At 37.6% G+C, this 18,381-nt stretch overlaps 4 protein-coding genes, 1 long non-coding RNA gene and 1 other non-coding gene across 6 annotated transcripts; all 6 read left to right on the top strand.

Annotated features, from left to right (window-relative positions):
- LOC18613139 (patellin-4) lies at positions 72-2,266 on the top strand. Its single transcript, XM_007050232.2, has 4 exons — positions 72-1,202; positions 1,328-1,452; positions 1,554-1,695; positions 1,795-2,266. Exons 1-4 carry the CDS (start codon positions 351-353, stop codon positions 2,065-2,067), a joined length of 1,392 nt encoding a protein of 463 aa, XP_007050294.2. The 5' UTR covers positions 72-350; the 3' UTR covers positions 2,068-2,266.
- Positions 2,583-2,655, top strand: TRNAR-CCG. The gene has a single exon. It is a non-coding gene; the product is annotated as a tRNA-Arg (tRNA).
- LOC18613140 (legumin A) lies at positions 3,342-5,360 on the top strand. The gene is given in 5 exon segments (XM_018117968.1): positions 3,342-3,660; positions 3,754-4,004; positions 4,104-4,260; positions 4,263-4,636; positions 4,801-5,360. Coding segments are annotated over 5 exon segments (1,491 nt in total). The 3' UTR covers positions 5,191-5,360.
- Positions 5,594-6,773, top strand: LOC18613141. The gene is made up of 2 exons (XM_007050235.2): positions 5,594-6,058; positions 6,250-6,773. Exons 1-2 carry the CDS (start codon positions 5,874-5,876, stop codon positions 6,569-6,571), a joined length of 507 nt encoding a protein of 168 aa, XP_007050297.2. The 5' UTR covers positions 5,594-5,873; the 3' UTR covers positions 6,572-6,773.
- LOC18613142 (mitochondrial import inner membrane translocase subunit TIM44-2) lies at positions 7,431-12,410 on the top strand. The gene is made up of 14 exons (XM_007050236.2): positions 7,431-7,778; positions 7,877-7,983; positions 8,090-8,152; positions 8,282-8,357; positions 9,027-9,071; positions 9,153-9,569; positions 9,680-9,748; positions 9,954-10,018; positions 10,144-10,212; positions 10,298-10,370; positions 10,485-10,589; positions 11,414-11,485; positions 11,592-11,654; positions 11,905-12,410. Exons 1-14 carry the CDS (start codon positions 7,704-7,706, stop codon positions 12,034-12,036), a joined length of 1,431 nt encoding a protein of 476 aa, XP_007050298.2. The 5' UTR covers positions 7,431-7,703; the 3' UTR covers positions 12,037-12,410.
- LOC108662061 lies at positions 15,651-17,246 on the top strand. The gene is made up of 3 exons (XR_001927843.1): positions 15,651-15,689; positions 15,851-15,933; positions 16,999-17,246. It is a non-coding gene; the product is annotated as an uncharacterized LOC108662061 (long non-coding RNA).

Genomic DNA, 18,381 nt, shown 5'->3' on the forward strand with positions numbered 1-18,381 from the left:
GGGTGAATTCTACTTAAACAGTTTCTAACCTTTGGTTTTTTGTTTTTTTATTTCGGTTAATTTTTAATTTTTATGAATTGTTATCCCGTCTATATTGGGCAGGCAAGACAAACAAACTATTTGTTTGTAACTATATCTAAATTTGAAGGCAGGCAACCAACGGTTGGAATTGGAAAGCTCATCTTGGATTTGAGTCATTACTCAAAACCAGCTGTTTTCTAAGAAAAATTTCTATTACGTGCGTTTACCTCTCTTTATTTGGCTCTCCTCGATCGCTCTCCCTCTCTTTGGGTCTCTCCATTGAATCCCCTATAGCTCAGGGGTTCAGTTCCTGGCTGGCCCCTCTCCCTATGGTGAAGAGAAGAGCAAAGATGAAGAAAGGCAAAGAAAGTGGTAAGATTCAGGATCATAACATGGCTAATGAAATCGATAACGAGGCTCAATTAGATGCTAATGAGGAAGTCAATGGACAATTAGCCACCAATGAGGAAAAGTTAGAACCTCCTTCGGGCGAAGAAGATGAAAAGAAACTAGCTGCGGTAATGGAAATGAAGCGCAGAAAGAAGAAGGCCTTGATAGAATTTAGGTGCAGAATCGAAGACGCCATTCTTGGGAATTCTCTCCTGGAGAAACCTAAACACAATACTCTTAGCCCAAGAGAAAGGGCAGAGGCAATAGAACAACTGAAAGAGATTACACTGTGGGGTGTACCTATGATGCCAAGCAAACGCCATGGAGGGACCGATGTTGTGTTCCTGAAGTTCTTGAAAGCAAAAGATTACAAGGTTCATGAGGCCTTTGAGATGCTTCGAAAGACGTTGAAATGGCGCCAGGAATTCAAGGCTGACGAAATCCTCCAAGAAAACTTTGGTCCTGATTTAGAAAAGGCGGCCTACCTGAATAGCAGAGACAGGGAAGGTCACCCTCTGTATTACAACATATACGGTGCTTTGAGGAACACGCAAATGCACGACAAAGTACTTGGATCAGAAGAGGATTGCGAAAAGTTTTTAAGATGGAGGGTTCAATACATGGAGAAGGGTATCAAGGAACTCAGGTTTGAACCCGGTGGAGCTGACTCTATAGTTCAGATCATAGACTTGAAGAACTCACCAGGGCCTGCCACCAAGGAACTGCGTTCGCTTACCCGAAAAGCTTGGATGTTGCTTCAAGACCATTATCCCGAGCTCATCCATCGAAGTGTAAGACCAAAATATAGCCAGCCAGCCAGTCAGTCAGTCAGCTGGATCATGCTATTTGGATTAACTGATTGCTTATTGCTACTATATATATATATATATATATTAATTTCAATTGAAAATTGCAGATAATCATAAATGTCCCCCTGTGGTACTATGTATCCCATGTTCTTTCTTCTCGGCTGAAAACTCAAAGAAGGAATAGCAAGATTGTTTTTGCCAGACCAGGGAGAGTCTCGGAGACTCTTCTCAAGTAAGAAATGCTTTTTTTTTTACTGAAGTTAATGGTTTTTTACTTATATCATCACAATTGCTTATTTCTAATTTTATCCAAGTACTTCCTTTGGAAACAAGATTTGTATCTCCAGAAAACCTTCCAGTTGAATACGGAGGTCTCAAAAGAGAGAACGACAATGAGTTTTCCCCAGAGGACAAGGTTTTAGAGCGCAACGTCAGAGCTAGTATATCTGAGCGCATCCAAATTCCAGCCCCTGAGGTGTATACAAACATATATATACTGTATAACCCTACAATGTACAAAAACTAATCCGGTGGTCTGCTTTGGATTAATCTTTGGTGTCATGTATGTAATCAGGCTGGGGTGACAATACTTTGGGATTTAACGGTGGTAGGATGGGATGTATCTTACAAGGAGGAGTTCGTCCCAGACGATGAAGGCTCGTACAAGGTGTTGCTCCAAATACACAAGGAAAAAAAAGGGGGAGAGAGTGTTAGAAATTCATTTTATATCAGAGAACCAGGGAAGATTGTTATAACTATCGACAATTTCATGCTCAAGAGGAAGAAGGTTCTCTATAGATACAAAACCAAGCCCACGGTTCCCATGTACGTCTTCTTAAAGAACTAGGAGAGTTGGCAGATTTTTTTCATCATTTCACCCTCTGTCCACACACTCAAATTCGCACCTGTGCGTTAGAAATTAAACACCATCTATTTGGTGAGCTGTAGTACTAATATTCTTCTGATGCTGCTTAATTAATAGCTATATCTCGTGCTATATTAAGACTTGTACAAGGACTTGATGACAGAAGCACATATTGCTTTCATTTTGTAGTGCACTATTTTAAAATTAATATGGTTCAAATTAAATAATTTTTACCCACCAAATAATTCATGATGTCTTACTTATGCAATAAACATATTAAATATTTCAAAAAAAATGAAGATTTGACTCTGTTACAGAAATGTATTCCTATATCTTTACTAATCAATAATCAGTTAAGAACACGTAACATTGTGCTTTTCAAGCACTAGTAACATATTTTTGGTAATTCTCCCGAGCTCAAGTTTAGCAATTGCATCTCGCAACGGTTTATGTAGCTGCTTCTCAGTTTATCATTTGACGGCACTAGAGGTATGGTAGTTCGCGTGGCCTAATGGATAAGGCGCTCGCCTCCGGAGCGGGAGATTGTGGGTTCGAGTCCCACCGTGAACGGACTGGATTTACTGTCAAGAAAAATTTTGCCGACTCCGTTTTAGCCCATCAAAAGTAGGCAGTTTGCAGTTGGGATTGTTCTGCTTTAGTTATGAGTTATGACCCATTAATTAATTAAATATACCTGGCGGTGGCCAGGTGGGAAGACGCCTAACATTTTATGGCCCAGTTGTCCCACCCAAGAAGCAACAACAACAATGGTACGCCTTAGGTTCATGGGCGTCCTAGCTAGCTCCTGCGGCATATCACGTTGGGACTTTTGAAGGCCGTAGCCTTTGGCTTTGGTTGTGGGGACTAGAGGGACAAGAAAAAAACAGTGGTCCGACTCGGATATTCACCTGCCTGTGCCTGGCTTGAGTTACGGCTGGTGGAACCTCAAACTCAGACTCCTTTTGAGAGATTCTGAGGTATGGAATTAATAGACTGATCCTTTTTTTAGTACTTTTGGATTATTCACTTTCTCTTAGGCTCTTTGTGCTACTCTTCTGAAGCTTTGAGCAACCTGCCCTACCTGATTTTATGATGTGTAAGCTATTAGGGTTAAGTCACCATGCAAACTGAAGCATGGCGACAATCCCGACCTCAGTGTCACCCTTTCGCTTCCACTTCTCTTCTATAAAATACCAGCTTCCTCTACTCGCCTCTTCACTCCAACCAAATAAGCAGCCCTTGTCCACACTATAGATATGCCTAACCCCTCTCTGCTCTCTCGTTCTCTTACTCTTCTTTTGCTCTTCCATGGCTGCCTAGCCCGCTCCTCGCAGTCTTGGCAGTTCCAAAATGAGTGCCAAATCAATAGGCTTGACACCATTGAACCCGTCACACGAATCAAGTCCGAAGCCGGAGTGACTGAGTGGTGGAACCCCAAGAACAAACAGCTCAAGTGCGCTGGAATGGCAGTGATGAGGCACATTGTTGAACCTGATGGACTTGTTCTGCCATCCGTCACAAATGCTCCTCAGCTTCTATATGCTGTCCAAGATAAATATAAAACATATAGTATGGGTAAATTTTTTTAATTAGCTTACTTTTTCAAATGCAATGAATTAATGTAAGTTTGACCTGACGATTTTGTTTGCGATGCTTTAATTTGTTCAGGTAGCGGTATTCAAGGCACCGTAATGCCTGGATGTCCCGAAACATTCCAGGATTCACAACAATCTCAACATGGACAAAGCCTAAGGTTCCAAGACCAGCACCAGAAGATCCGCCGCTACCGTGAGGGCGATGTCTTAGCATTGGCAGCGGGAGTAGTTCACTGGAGCTATAACGGTGTCAATCAGTCTGTTATTACTGTCAACCTTTTTGACACCGGCAACAGCGCTAATCAGCTTGACATGAACCCTAGAGTAGCTATATATGTTTACTTATTCTTGCAGCAAATCATCAATCTCCAAAGTAAATTTTTCTTAACTCTTTCTTCTTGTTGGGTTTCTCCCGTATGTTACAGATTCCATCTTGCTGGTAACCCAGAAGAGGATCAGAAGAAACTAAGGCAGCTACAACAGCAGCAGCAGCAGCAGGGAAGCAGTAGCGAGGAGGAAGAAAAAGATGAAGACAACCGCAAAAGTTGCCACCACCAGCAGCAGAGCTCATACCGCAAAAGTCTGAGTTTCTTGCTCAAGCTTTCAACGTCGACATGAAAACCATAGAGAAGCTACAAGACGACCAAGGAAAGAGAGGGACCATCGTCAAGGTCAAGAGCAGACTCCAAGTTATAAAACCACCAAGGATGGAGCAAGAAGAGCATGAAGAGCGTCAGCAGGAAAGAGAACAGCAGCAAGGAGGAAGAGGATCATCTCAACGTGATAATGGCCTAGACGAAACTTTCTGCACCATGAGAATCAAAGAGAACATTGCCGACCCTGAACATGCCCATATTTTCAATCCTCAGGCTGGTCGTATTAGTACTCTCAATAGCTTTAACCTCCCCATCCTCAGGTACCTTGGCCTCAGCGCTGAGAGGGATGCTCTCTACAACGTAAGTAGTACAACTAAATTTTGTGATTTTCATATAGGAAAATTTATTCTAATCACGAGTTTACATTTGATGAAATAGTGAATTATATTACTCTATATATTATTCTAATCAAATTTCAAATAATTTTTAATTTTTCTTCTTTTGGGGTGAAAATTTGGGTGCAGAAAGCTGGTTTGATTCCACAATGGTCCATGAATGCCCACAGAATATTCTACATGCTAAGGGGACACGCCAGGGTCCAGGTAGTGAACCAAAACGGTGATGCCGTGTTCGACGACTACCTCGAGAAGGGACAGCTTCTGACGGTGCCGCAGAACTTTGCCTTCAAGAAACCGGCCGGAAGTGAAGGAGCCGAATGGGTTTGCTTCTACACCAATGACAATGCTATGAACACCCTTCTGGCTGGCCGATTGTCTGCCATGCGGGCAATACCTGAGGAGGTGGTTGCCGTTTCCTATCAGATATCAAGAAAGGAGGCCAAGAGGGTCAAATATAGCAACCAAAACAACTATTTCTTCACTTCTTCGAGGTACGAGAGAAGGGCCGAGGCTTAAAGCCAATGCAATGAAAGTCATGAGTAATGGTGTAGGTAATATCCTAATAAAAGAGTTGAGCTTGACCCATGTATTCCCCTTTTTTTGGGTTTCTTTGTGAGGTTGGCAAGTAGGTGAGATTAGGTTAGAGGATGCATAAAAGGCCTCCGAATAAGATGGCCTGTTATGTGAGCGGCTGCAAATTTACTGCTTCAATATGTAGCTTGTATTTCTATCTGCTTTTTATGAGCAGTGTAATGTTATGTTTACTTTTCTTTTTCTCCTTTGTTTTCTTTCTACTCTTGGCTTATACGCAATAATGTTGTACTATAAAACTGTAAATGTTGAGACACTTTTGTGTTTGGCAAGATAAGAAGAAATCAAAAGAGTCCCCATCTCTGCATCACGTTCACATGTACTACAACGTGGAGGCACCTTCCTTTCCTTCAATATTTTTCTGACTCCACAAACACAAGGATACCCCTTTTCGTCGACTCTAAACAGCTATACTCTAGACCAGGTTTGGATTGTTAAAGTGAAGTTATTCAAATTAAACAAGGGTAAACATGTCCATATCCTTTTAAATAATCCATCTCGAGAACAACAGTTTCTCAACTCGAAGCAAGTGTTAAGTAGCAGGTTAGCAGCACGTTCCGGACAGCGAATCGAGACAAATATCTCGACTACTCGGATCCCAAACACAAATGGAAGTAGTCTGGTCCCTCAAACAAGCTAAGAAGATGGCTACTTCTCTTCTACTGAGTCCACTCATTCTCCTTCTCCTCGTCACTTGCCTTGCACCCACGGCGTCGGCGGCTACGACCACAACATCTATTAAACAACAGCCTGGGTTTCTCTACACTAGAACCAGAGGAAGATGCACTCCTCAGTAAGCTCTCTTTCTCTAAAAGCACTTCAAACATACACTGCATCCTTATTTATTAGCTAATTTTCCCAACTACCCAGAAACCTGTTCCTTGTAAAAACGTGTTTTTCCCACACTGAGACCCGGTGAGTCATGACACCGAGTTGACCGTGTTGACTCGGGCGACTGTGTGTAAATGGTGTGTGCGTCCGCAGGTTTTGGAGCAGCAGGAGAGAGGCGTGGCCAAGGATGGTCCCACAGACATCGACGGTATTGAACGTGTTCGGGTCGAGAGCGTTTGAACGGTACAGATCTGAGATGACATTGCTGGAATCAACGGGTGTGAATGAAGGTGGGAACGTGTACGATAAGTTGCTGAAGCAGGCGAGTGCTGCCTTGCTCAACTCGTATGCCAGGAAAGGGTTTCCATACTCGGCGTGGGAAGTGAAGACTCTGATGATTCAAGGGTTGGTCTCGGAAGATGCTGCAGCTCGCCTGACCGAACGCTTTTCCATTGCAAATGATGCGTGTAATTAGTAGACTGTGTGGTCATAGAAAAAAGCGTAGGGTAGGGGAAACTTAGTTTTGCACCAACTTGTGCTTTTGTCTTTTCAGAGTAATCTGTCGAGGATAAGTTCACTACTATATTGACATAGATTTTGCACACCGTTTTATTTTGTGGACAATCTAATATCTGCATGGGATGTTTCTTGAAGGTGAGATCAGGATTTCTAGTGTATGCGATTATTAGCCTTTGGAAGGTGTGTTTGAAAATGCCAACTTCAATGGACTATCATAGCCTATTGGGTGTTGCATTTGCCATGCCAAGAATAGTTTTTAATCTTAATTCAAATTCTTTTAAACACAACAACAATACCAAACTCAAAAAGATGGTCAAATAAAATGATCGAGGAAGAGCCAAATGGGTTTTGTTTCTCTTGACAACGGGAGAATGGATAAACAAATAGACATGTTTAGAATTTGGGAAGGCAAAAGAGGGAAAAAACCAAATGGCACCGCATCCATACGAAGAAGATTGGCCAGCTGAGCTCAGAGAGATTCCTTCCACTCTTCAATGGCTTTTTATTTCTTTTACAATAATGCCTGATTGCTGAAATGTCTTATATCCTTCTTTTCATTCAAAGTATACAAGCATCAAAATGTTTCTAATATTCCATGTCATATATTTCATATGCAAATTATAGGTAAAATAAAACCTACTTTTATTACTGCTTGAAGATAAATATAAATATAAGAGGAATGATTTGCTTATATATATATTGGGTTTATTTTGCAAGAAATCTAAACTTTTAAGAATCAAGGTCCTTCATGTAATTTCACAAACTGAACAATGAAAACCCTAGTCCTATTTGAACAAGGGTAACAAAGGCGAAAAAGTTCAGACGTGAGATGCCCTGCCCCCAACAGGCAATTAGAAATACCAGAGGAAAGGGTTTAGTTAATCCCTTTAACCAAACAACCCCTCAATTGTCAATTGTTTGTTTCGCACGACAAAGATTTAATAAAAATCTCCTTCTTTACTTCAATTTGTCCACTATTTCCTTCTCTCTTTCGAAGAAGGGGGAAAAAAAAAACCCCAAATTTATACCACACCATATATATGTTTTTTTAAACCCTAGAAAGTGTTTTTTCGGAGAAAACTGGGTTGATGGCTGGTAGGAAACTAGTTCGAGATTTTTTCATTGCAAGACAGCCTCTTTTTCTTAACTTTACGTCTGAACAGGTATAAAGCTTCTGGCTTGGTTCGGCAAAGATTTTTAAGTTTTGTTTTGTTTTGTTTTTTAATATAATTTTTTTTTTTTTTGGGGATTGGTGTCTTAGGGCTCGAATGTGAGACTAAGACTGCTATCTGGAAATGGGTACTCGAGTAATCGACGGTTCAGCGTCTTCAATGAATTCTCCAATAAAATTAAAGGCGAAGCTAACAGGTATTTTTAAGCTCAATGCTTTTTCATTTTGAGAAAGTAAGAAACAATCTTTTTTAACAATCTTTCGGTGGCGTCATCTCTTTTTGGGACATTATGCATATTGTAGAAATCCGGAATTCAAGCAATCGGTTGAGGAGCTAAAGGGGAAAGCAGAGGACCTGAAAGTTAGGTAATTTTTTTTTTGTATTATAGTAACGACTTTATGTTTTGGCATAAAATTAGCCTTGATAGTATAATAGGCTGAGACATACCCTTGTATGTCAAGGGAGGGCCTGAGATGGTGAAATGGCGAATGCAGAACGAAGCAGACAACTCAGCAGCTCTACAAGCAGGTCGATGGTGCATGGACAGAGGCTGAAGCTACAGCTAAAAAGGTTACTTCCAAACTTATCTTCTCTTCCTATAGTTCTTCCAGGGATTTGCTTGTATTGATTATTTACCCAAACTAATTATGTTGACATTATGTTATGTATCTGTTATATGTTTTGCCAAATTACTTTCCTTATAATGCATGTTTATGGAAGTTACTTATACCCAAAAGCTGTACGTATTCTTCCTTGTGCATTTGTATCCGATCCATTTCGTGGAATTAGTATGTAATCCAGCTTAATCAATAAGTTTGACTTTAGAATTTGACCATAGCTCAGAAAGTGGGCTGATTTAGATCAAAATCTGAGGATGATTACTGAAAAATGACCTCCAGTAGATTCTATATAGCACTCTTCTGTCAATGTATATGCAAATGTACATATGTATCAAATGTTGTTTGCATTCAATATGGTACCTCACGATGATTTCTGTAGCACTCTTATGTTTGACCACAATTCAGGTAATATAGATTCTATATTCTCTTCGAATGATATGAGGTCAATCAGCTGTAGTATTCTTGTTGCTACTAAAAATTAGGGTGTCTCTTTGTAATTAAAGTATTGGCTGTGAGATATGAAGAATGTTGTCTGTTTTCAATATGAATGTTTCATGGAGCTACTGTCTATGTTGGTATCACCTAAATCTTATTTAATTGGTAATTATGTTCTTTTTAGGTTTCGGCCAATATGAAAGAGAAGATTTCAGCTGCCAAAGAGGAGGTTTGCTTTCTACTCAAATTGTTGGCCTACTAATTATGTCCATGACCATTATTTAATCAGTTATTCCATATTACTTTTTAGGTTAAGGAAACTTTTGGTGTTGGAAAGGAAGAGTTTTCAGAGGGAACCGGTACTTCAGCTCAGCATGGTGCTGATGTGAAGGATGGAGATAAGGCGTCATCTGGGGAGCAGAAACATGAGCAGTCTGCGTCAGGTGATACTGCAGAAACTATTTTTGGAAAATTTAAGTCAGGCATTTCTTCTCCGAAGGTGTCTTTGGCTTTCCAAAGGTTAAAGGAAGCAAAGGTTCTTGATTTAGCAAAGAAGGGATATGACATTGTGAAGGATGAGTTAAGTGGTAACCCAAGTAAGAGAAGGCACCTAGAGTATACTCCCCCTCCCTCATCAACAGGTGAAAGAAGTACAAGAACTGATATTGTTGTTATGCCATCTAAGCAGTCCCGTTGGAGTAAAAAGTGGGAGGCATTCAAAGAGAAGGTTAGTTTTTTGGTGATGCTGAGTTTTACTGAACTATCAATAAAAAGTTTCACCTATTGCTTAGGTTTGTCTGCTTCTTATGCGAATGAATTCTTGTCTCTTCTCCCTAGATGCAAGGTCATCCTTTATTCAAGCATGCTAGTGGCTTTAGTGAACCTGTTGTTACAAAGGGCCAAGAGGTATGTTCCAATCCTATTGCCTTTTTCTTCCCACTGTCCTAGTTCTTTTGCTGACTATATACTCTGGTATTCTGCTTAAGATGCATGCTCCAGTTATTTCTTGTACTGGAGTGTGTCAATTAGTTAATTTGGGAAAAAAAATTGTTATATTACACATACTTTCCCATTGAACTGGTTGAAATTATTATATGGGCTGGATTGGCAGATTGCAGAGGATTTGCGCGAAAGATGGGACACCAGTGATAACCCCATTGTTCACAAAATTCAGGAGTATGTTACTTATTCTTGTTGTGTTTTCATCCTTGTTCTGCTAGTAATTTATCAACCATAAGTTTACCTAGAGAGTTCTTCATGTGATCTTTTAGGTGCTGATATCATAATTCTCCTTTTGACAGTATAAATGAGAGTATCTTTCAAGAAACAGATGCTGCAGCATCATACAAAGAAATACGTCGACGAGATCCGTAGGATCACTTGTCCTTTGTTTTTGCTTGATTATTTTATGTTCCGTATATTGACAACTACGGAATTTTTTGGTGCATGGTCTAGGTCATTTTCTTTGCCAGAGTTTGTGACGGAAGTTCAAGAAGCGATCAGACCAGTCCTTAATGCTTACACAAAAGTGAGTATGGGGTCCAGCTGGCTTATGCTCTAGTGTTTTATCTTTGCCTTGAAAAGGGTGTTTCCAAATGGTTGCTATGTCTTTGATAGTAAACAAAGAATTTTATGCATGCAGGGTGATGTCAAAACTTTGAAGAAGTATTGTAGTCCTGAAGTTCTTGAGAGGTGCAAAGCAGAGCATACTGCTTATCAGAGCAATGGTATATTTTTTGATAACAAGGTAAGAAAGTGACAATTTTGTTAATTGCTGTATAAGCCCTAATATATGGATTTTGGTAAGATGGTTATCTTTAATCTCACTTGTATGAAGTTTTCTGGAGATTGTTTAAGGATATATTAACACATTTAAATGCTATTAATAAATTTAAATACAACATAATTAATCTATTTAAACATAGTATCAAAATAAATTTAAATACAACATAATTAATCTATTTAAACATAGCATCAAAATACAACAAAATCAGTAGGAAAACACTGACCTGAATAAACCATCTAACTTGCTCGTTCCTCTAATGCATAAAACAGTCATTTTCTGAAAGATATCTTGTTTTGTGTTACATATCCAAAAAAGATCCGTAATGTGAAAGATTTGGTACATATGGTTTTCTTTGCATGAATTGTTTACATGAGCAAATCTGACAGTAGCAATTAAACTAGTTGATTCGGATTTTGATTGGAGACCATAAATTACCTCAATGTTTGAGCCAGTGGTCTTGTTCCTTTGTTAAGTTCGCTTGTCATTTCTTACTTGTTAGAAATTGTTTGGTAATTCCACTACTGACTATTATTAGTTATGTGGTTGGAAAACAAAGCTGGCTGTAATTGACTTGTTTTCCATGATGTTGTTTTACGTGTTCAAAATGCATGTCTAGGTGCCTGTTTCTTCATACAGGCTTTCAGAAAGGTGGTTATAAATTATAATGCCCTAGGTAAAAAGTCAGGTTGCAGATTGCAGTCAGGATAATTTGGTTTTAAATGTCATGTTGAATTGTATTCTTGATATGAATTGATATTACTAATTTGGGCCTACTTTTGGTGCAGATTCTTCATGTATCTGATGTAGAAGTTAGAGAGACCAAAATGATGGGGACTTCCCCCATTATCATTGTGGCAGTATGAGTTTCTTTTCTACTTCATCAATTTTTGTCTTGCTTGATTTTATGCTTCTTGTGGTTTTTGAAGCTGATGCTGGTGCCCTTTACCCTTTTAATGTTCACAGTTTCAAACGCAACAGATCTACTGCGTACGTGATAGAGAGGGTAAAATAACGGAAGGTGGGAAGGTAAAGGACAGACCATTTCTCCGTGTTGCATGCTTTTACATTCATGTCATATATATATGAACATATATGGTTTTTATGGAGAGGTGACTAGGTAAATTTGTGTATGAAATAAACTACAATAAATTGAAACTTAGAATTCTAGTCGGAGATATGTTAGTGTTGTGTTCATACCTTTGCTTTAATGCATTTTGATCTTTAATTTACCATCTCATGTATTGATTTAGATCTTCTCAAACTTGTCTTTTACTAGGATACAATTCACACTGTTTATTACGCCTGGGCCATGCAACAAGTGGATGTAGAAGAACTTGGAGAGGGTGCCCTCTATCCGATTTGGAAGCTTAGAGAGATGCAACTTATTGGTGTACAAGCTCTCATCTAGTTTGTTTTGTGGTCAATACCCTTTCTAATTAATGGATGTTGTATGATTTGGTCCCTCCTGCTTTCATATATTTTTTCTGCTGATCCTCTCTGGGTTTTGTTAGTTTCTCTGCCAGGGAGAATTTTAGCTGATAAATGTTTTTTTCTTTAATTATTTTCGATCAAATAAAGGAATTTTGTACCAAATAGATTCATTTATTCTTAGGATTAGGTTTGCCTGAGATTCTTTTATGCAGTTCAATGCATGATGGCATCAGACTGACGTGGGAACATTAACACGATACGAAAGTGATATGGAGTTAAATAGGTTTGGTTTGTATAATCTTGTTGGTTTGAACTTGTTAGTAACATGAACATAATTTCGTCTTTTATGCAGATTGATATGCCTATATTTATGATATGTTTAATTAATTGTATTAATAACTTAAAGTCACATTATTTAACATATCTAACTCATTTAAACTCATATTTTAAATTATTAATATTTAAAATATATAAAATAATTTGATATTATGTTTATGTTGTATTTAAATTTATGAGTAGCATTTAAATGTGTTAAATGTGTCATATCGTGTAATTTTTATGATCGATTTAAGTCATATATAGATTGATTGTTTGAGCTTGCAGATTTTGTATGTCATCCAATTTTTCATTGAGAAATGATGTTTTATTGTGTATTTGGTAAAACTTCAAATTCAAATTTGTGACTGATTATATCGGGGGTAAATCTCACTGTTAGTTAAAAGATTCTCATAGTCCACACTCTCTTAAGAGTGTACTCTTTTGTTACTATGGAGATGGATCATTAATGTAATGTAACTATGTGAGTGACGAGCTCTATGTGATTATGGAGATGGATCATTAATGTAATATAAGTATGTGAGTCTAAGAATATGATTAATTTTTAACGAACCATACTACCATGATCAAAGGTGACTGTTATATCACATTGGAATCCCATACACGATAGCCAAACTTCAAAAATCTGATTAAAATTCGTTACTTATTTGCCAAAACCAAAATCGATTAACTTCCACAATTTAGCAACCATAAACACAAAGGCCATTGGTGCATTGATTAACGATGCAACCATTGCAACGGCTAACACAATCCTTTTTGGCATTGAATTGGCGTTTCTTGCTTTGTGGAGTAGTACTCTTCTAATGGAAGGGCACAGCCACGTACATAGTGTCACATGTTCAAGTTTTCAATTTAAAAGATATACCTAATAAGTGAAAAAAAATCTTTATTTATAAGCGTAAGTCCCAATCTACCCACCTAATTGTGCAATGTGTAACATCGAGAAAGACCCTTACATTGGTGATGTGAAGATTTATATATGCTCTAAATACTACTTGTAATGGGCTCACATTTTTAACCCAAACGACATGTTTAATAGGTGGAAGAAGACCCTTATTCATAAAACTAAGATCCATTGTCATAAGCCAACCTTGTATAAGGCTTTGATAGGGTAGAATTGCATAAGAGATTAAGTCTTTTGTACTCTCAAGGGAGATGTCCCATTTTCAAACATTGTAATGGTATTTGGTGACAATTTTAGAAATCCTTGTTAAGTCTTTAGGGGGAAGACCTTTTAAGAAGGGAATGTCCCCATTTCACGCATTGTAATGGTTATTGGTGAAATATTTGTCAAACATTGTAATCTCTTTATAAAGGGTGAGCAGTTGGCGGATTGTTAAGCTACTCACTAGGAAAGGTATGTTTGTAACAAGTCATCTAGGGCTACCTTTATGGCTCGATGGTGGTGTTTCTGAGTTCCTTTGTACTTATTTCGATATTAATAAAATATTTTTCTTTATGTGGCTCTAGTGGTTGCGTATATGGCATTTGTTATGTCCTCTAATTTTAATGTTGGTTGTCTTAATCTAATTTGTGGTTATTATTGTTATTTGTTCATATTTGAATTATTGGCTAGTTGGCTTGCATGGAAGCGTCTACTCAAGTACCGCATGGATTATCACATACTTAAGCGAATGAGCGTAGTTCATGACAGTTGATATCAAAACACAAGCAAGACGTGCTAAGTGAAAGAGCAAACATGGTGATCACGTGGAGTGCACCAAAGGACCATTAGAGAATTGACGAGTTAGAGGCTACGGTGGTTGCAATAAAAGCTCAAATGGTCCCACGAGAGCGGATAAATCAAATTGAGACAGTCCGACAGGAACTGTCTAAAATGATAAATACCCTGAGTGATGAGACCAGGGATGCGTTAAGTACTCTCCAAGGTGAGTTTGGAGAATTAAAAGCTCTAGTAAACCTCTTGATTATTCCTGTAGGTTATAGCGGTGCAAACTTAAGAGAGCGAGAGAAAAGGGCTAAAGTGTTGGAGCCCACGCGTTATGAAGGGGTTAGAGATGCGAAGAAACTAGAGAACTTACTTTTTGATATTGTATAGTAGTTTCGAGCTGTGGGTACAAAGTCAAAGGACGATAAGGTGGCGATGGCCATAATGTATCTTGCAAGGGATGCCAAATTATGGTGACATTCTAAATTCGTTGATGGTGAGTGTCACATACGAACGTGGACGAACTTGAAGTGAGAACTCAAAAGTTAGTTTTTTTTGGAGAATGCAGAGTACATGTGTAATACCCCGTACTTTGATATGGTGACTAATAAAGCTTATCAGGTGCCAATTGAGGTTAATTATAATGTTTAAAAGTGATGAAAGATGAAAGGAATAGTTTGAGATAAAATATTCCACATGCGAGGAAATAATAATATTTTTATTGAAAAAAAATTTGCTAGATAAATAGTGATTCGGAAGTGAATTGAGGCATAATAAGGTACTTTGGGTACTAATGAGACGAGAAAAATTTTGAAATAAAATAATATTAAAATATTAATATTTTATTCAGTGTCAAAATTTTTCATGAAGGAGGAGTATATGGTCAATTTAAGTGGGAGAGAAGAAGAACGAGAAAATTTTGAAGAAAAATAACGTTAATGGGGCTCCCGTGTCTTTATTAAATAAAGCTAGCGGTAGTAAGTAAATATTAAATATTTCAGTGAAACCACATTGGAGTATAAATTTGATATTTTATTGGTACAAGTGTTAAAGAAGATATATGGAAAGAAATTGGAATTAAAAGATTGTGGGAGGATACAATTAAAAAGGATGAAAACCTTAGAGGGTAAAATGGTAATTTTGTCATTTCTTTTCTTTTTCAGCCATGACCGTCCTTATCCTCTCCCACTAGATATTTTCTTCTTCTTCCTCATCCTTCCCATGCCATTTTCATTCCACCTCCATGAAAATCAAATTTCTCATATGATTTTCCTTGTTTTCTTTTCATTTCTTTTATTTTCTTACTCCTTTCTTTTCCAAACTTCTTGAGCATCAAACCTGCAGCTTCTAACCCCAATTTTCAGCACTTCTAAACCCTAGGAGAGAGAAAGAAAAATCTCTCTTTCTTTCCTTTATTTTCTATTTCTACTCCACTTTCAATAATACTTGGATTTTTGGCTTCAAATCTTCATTTTTAAGGCTAAAAGGTATATATTTTCAACTTTTGAAAATTTTAAATTTATGGTTATATTTTCAGATTTTATTTCCTAATTTCTTCAAATTATTTTTCTTGAAAATATTAGGTTTTTTTTTTTGTTGATCTTCATGCCTCCAAGCTCACCAAGGTAAAGAATCTTTAAATTTGGAATAGTTGATATGATGGGTTTGAGAATTAGACTAGAATTCTAGGTTAAAAATTAGGCTGGGATGTGATTTATCAAGTGCATGCTTATTAGAATGATTAAATTCAATTTTGTGATATATTTGAAGCTATTAATGTTTATAGGCAAATCTATATTTTAATGGTATTTCGGGATTGCCAGGATTAAGACTTTGTGGACGTTAGTCTTGTGAGTTGCCATTATTGAGGTGAGTGAACTTGCATGAAAATGTTTTGGGATCAAAGCGTATGTGTTTGAATGAATTTCATGAAATGTTTTATTGGCATTTTCTTTAAAATGTGCATGAGAACAAACCCTTGATGAAACATTTTTACGTTGTGGAATGTGACTGTGATGAATCCATGTGCTTATATATCATGTTGATATATATATATATATATATATATATATATATATAATATATNTTATATATATATATATATATATATATATATATATATAAATATATGATTATATGATATGTATTGATAAGTAATATTGTGTGATAAATATAACCGTGTGTGTGCGGTGTGGGAAGGCACATGCCGGTAATGACAGTGATGATTCCAGCTATGTGCGGTGTGGGAGTGCACATGAGCTGATGACCGGTGGGTGGTGATTCCAGTTGTGTGCGGTGTGGGAGTGCACATGAGTTGATGACTGGTGGTGGTCTATATCCAACACATGAGCTGATGACTGGTGGTGGTCTATATCCAGCTATGTGCGGTGTGGGAAAGCACATGAGCTGAGGACCATTGGGCATATACATGCTTGTATATATATGCCATAGAGATGATCATATATGCTATGAAATTATTTGCATATGTTATGAAAAGGTTATGAAAATAATGTGATTGCATTGAATATTGAGAAAACTTGATTATTGTCAATGTGTTCAATTTAATGTACAATGTGGCATGAGCGGATTTTCCTTGTGGCAGTGAAAAAACTCCCTTAGATTTTATCTGACCAGAATTTTGTTGCAGCGAGAATGCCTTTTCACTGCAGTGAGAATCAATCTATTATGCTTGACTTGCTTGAATTCTACTTAAGTTTTCATCCTTCAACTTCTTTGTTGTTCATGGATCCTTCATTATCAAGTGACTAAACAACCAAGGGTTTGAATGAGGGATTTTTAATAAGAAATAAACTAAATTGCATTGTTTTTGAAGTTAAGTGCATCATGATTTTTAAACCTTCCTTAACGTTGCTTGTTCCCTTCTTATGTTCACTCACTGGGTTTATACTCACGTTTTTAAATTTCATATTTTAGGTTTTCTGAGTTAAAGGTGACTGGGTCCTAAGACGAGGTGCTTTTCCCTATCTATTGCTCGGTAGGTTTACCATGACACTAAATGTTAGCAACTGTGCCCAGAGTCACTCCGCTGACACTTAAGGTCTAATTATGTGTATATGAATACTTGATGTGAAATACTAAGACTCATTTGTTAAGTTATATATGTATATTATGGTTGATGATGCCATTATGAATACATAATCGGGTCTTATGAATTGTTTTCAAAGAAATTATATTTGAACATTATGAATTTTGGATTTTAAAGACATATGGATTAATGTACAAGATTATATAAATAAGCTTACATGGGCTTAGTGGGCTGAGCTCATTGGGCTCTTGCCCCGGTCATGGCCCGAAAATTAGGCTCTGACAGCATGGCTTAGTAGAAGTTGAGGGAGCTACCTCAAATTAGGTTTGTTCAAGAATTTGTGATAAGCTTCTTTACCCTAATGTTAGATATTAGGGACATGATTGAGAAAGATAAGTTGTTGTATTTTCTTGAGGGTTTAAAGCCATTAATCTATTAATCTTGTTATGCCTTTAGGACTAACCAATGCTCCTGCCACCTTTTGCATATTGATGAATTAGGTTTTTCATGATTATTTAGATAAGCTCATGGTGATCTGCTTAGATGATATTGTGCTGTACATTTCAACCTTAGAGAAGCACTAAAGGCACTTGCGGCAGGTCTTCCAACCACATGACAACTAGTTGTATGTGAAAATAGAGGAATGTGCATTCACACAAACCTGAATTCAATTCCTTAGTCACATCATCGAACAAAGGTGCATCTGAATGGATATGTAGAAGGTGAAAGCTATCAAAAAATGGGCCATCCCTAAGAACACAATAGAGCTTTGATTGTTCTTAGGTCTAGCCAATTCTTATTAGAGATTTGTATAGGGGTATTTAAAAAGGACGGTATTGCTCACTGAACTGTTGAAAAAGAGACAAAAGTGGAGTTAGACACCATAGTGCCAAGAAGGTTTCGAAGACCTAAAAGAAATGATGGCGAATCTTGTTTTGGGACTCCTCGATATTGAAAAGCTTTTTGAGGTGTAGATGGATGCATCGGACTTTTCCCTTGGAGGAGTGTTGTAATAAGAAAGGCACCTAGTTACGTTTGAAAGTCGAGAATTGAACGAAGTTGAGAAAAGATACATGGCATACGAGAAATAACTAATAGCAATGATTCATTGTTTTCGGGTATGGCGACACTACTTGCTAAGATCGCAATTCGTGGTTAAGATCGACAACACCGTCGTGAGTCATTTTTTCACACAACTAAAACTTAAGGCCAAGCAAGCGAGATGGCAGAAATTCCTAGAAGAGTTTGATTTCTCTTTTGAGCACAATGTT

This window comes from Theobroma cacao, chromosome 1, assembly GCF_000208745.1.
Source record: "Theobroma cacao cultivar B97-61/B2 chromosome 1, Criollo_cocoa_genome_V2, whole genome shotgun sequence".
NCBI lineage: Eukaryota > Viridiplantae > Streptophyta > Magnoliopsida > Malvales > Malvaceae > Theobroma > Theobroma cacao.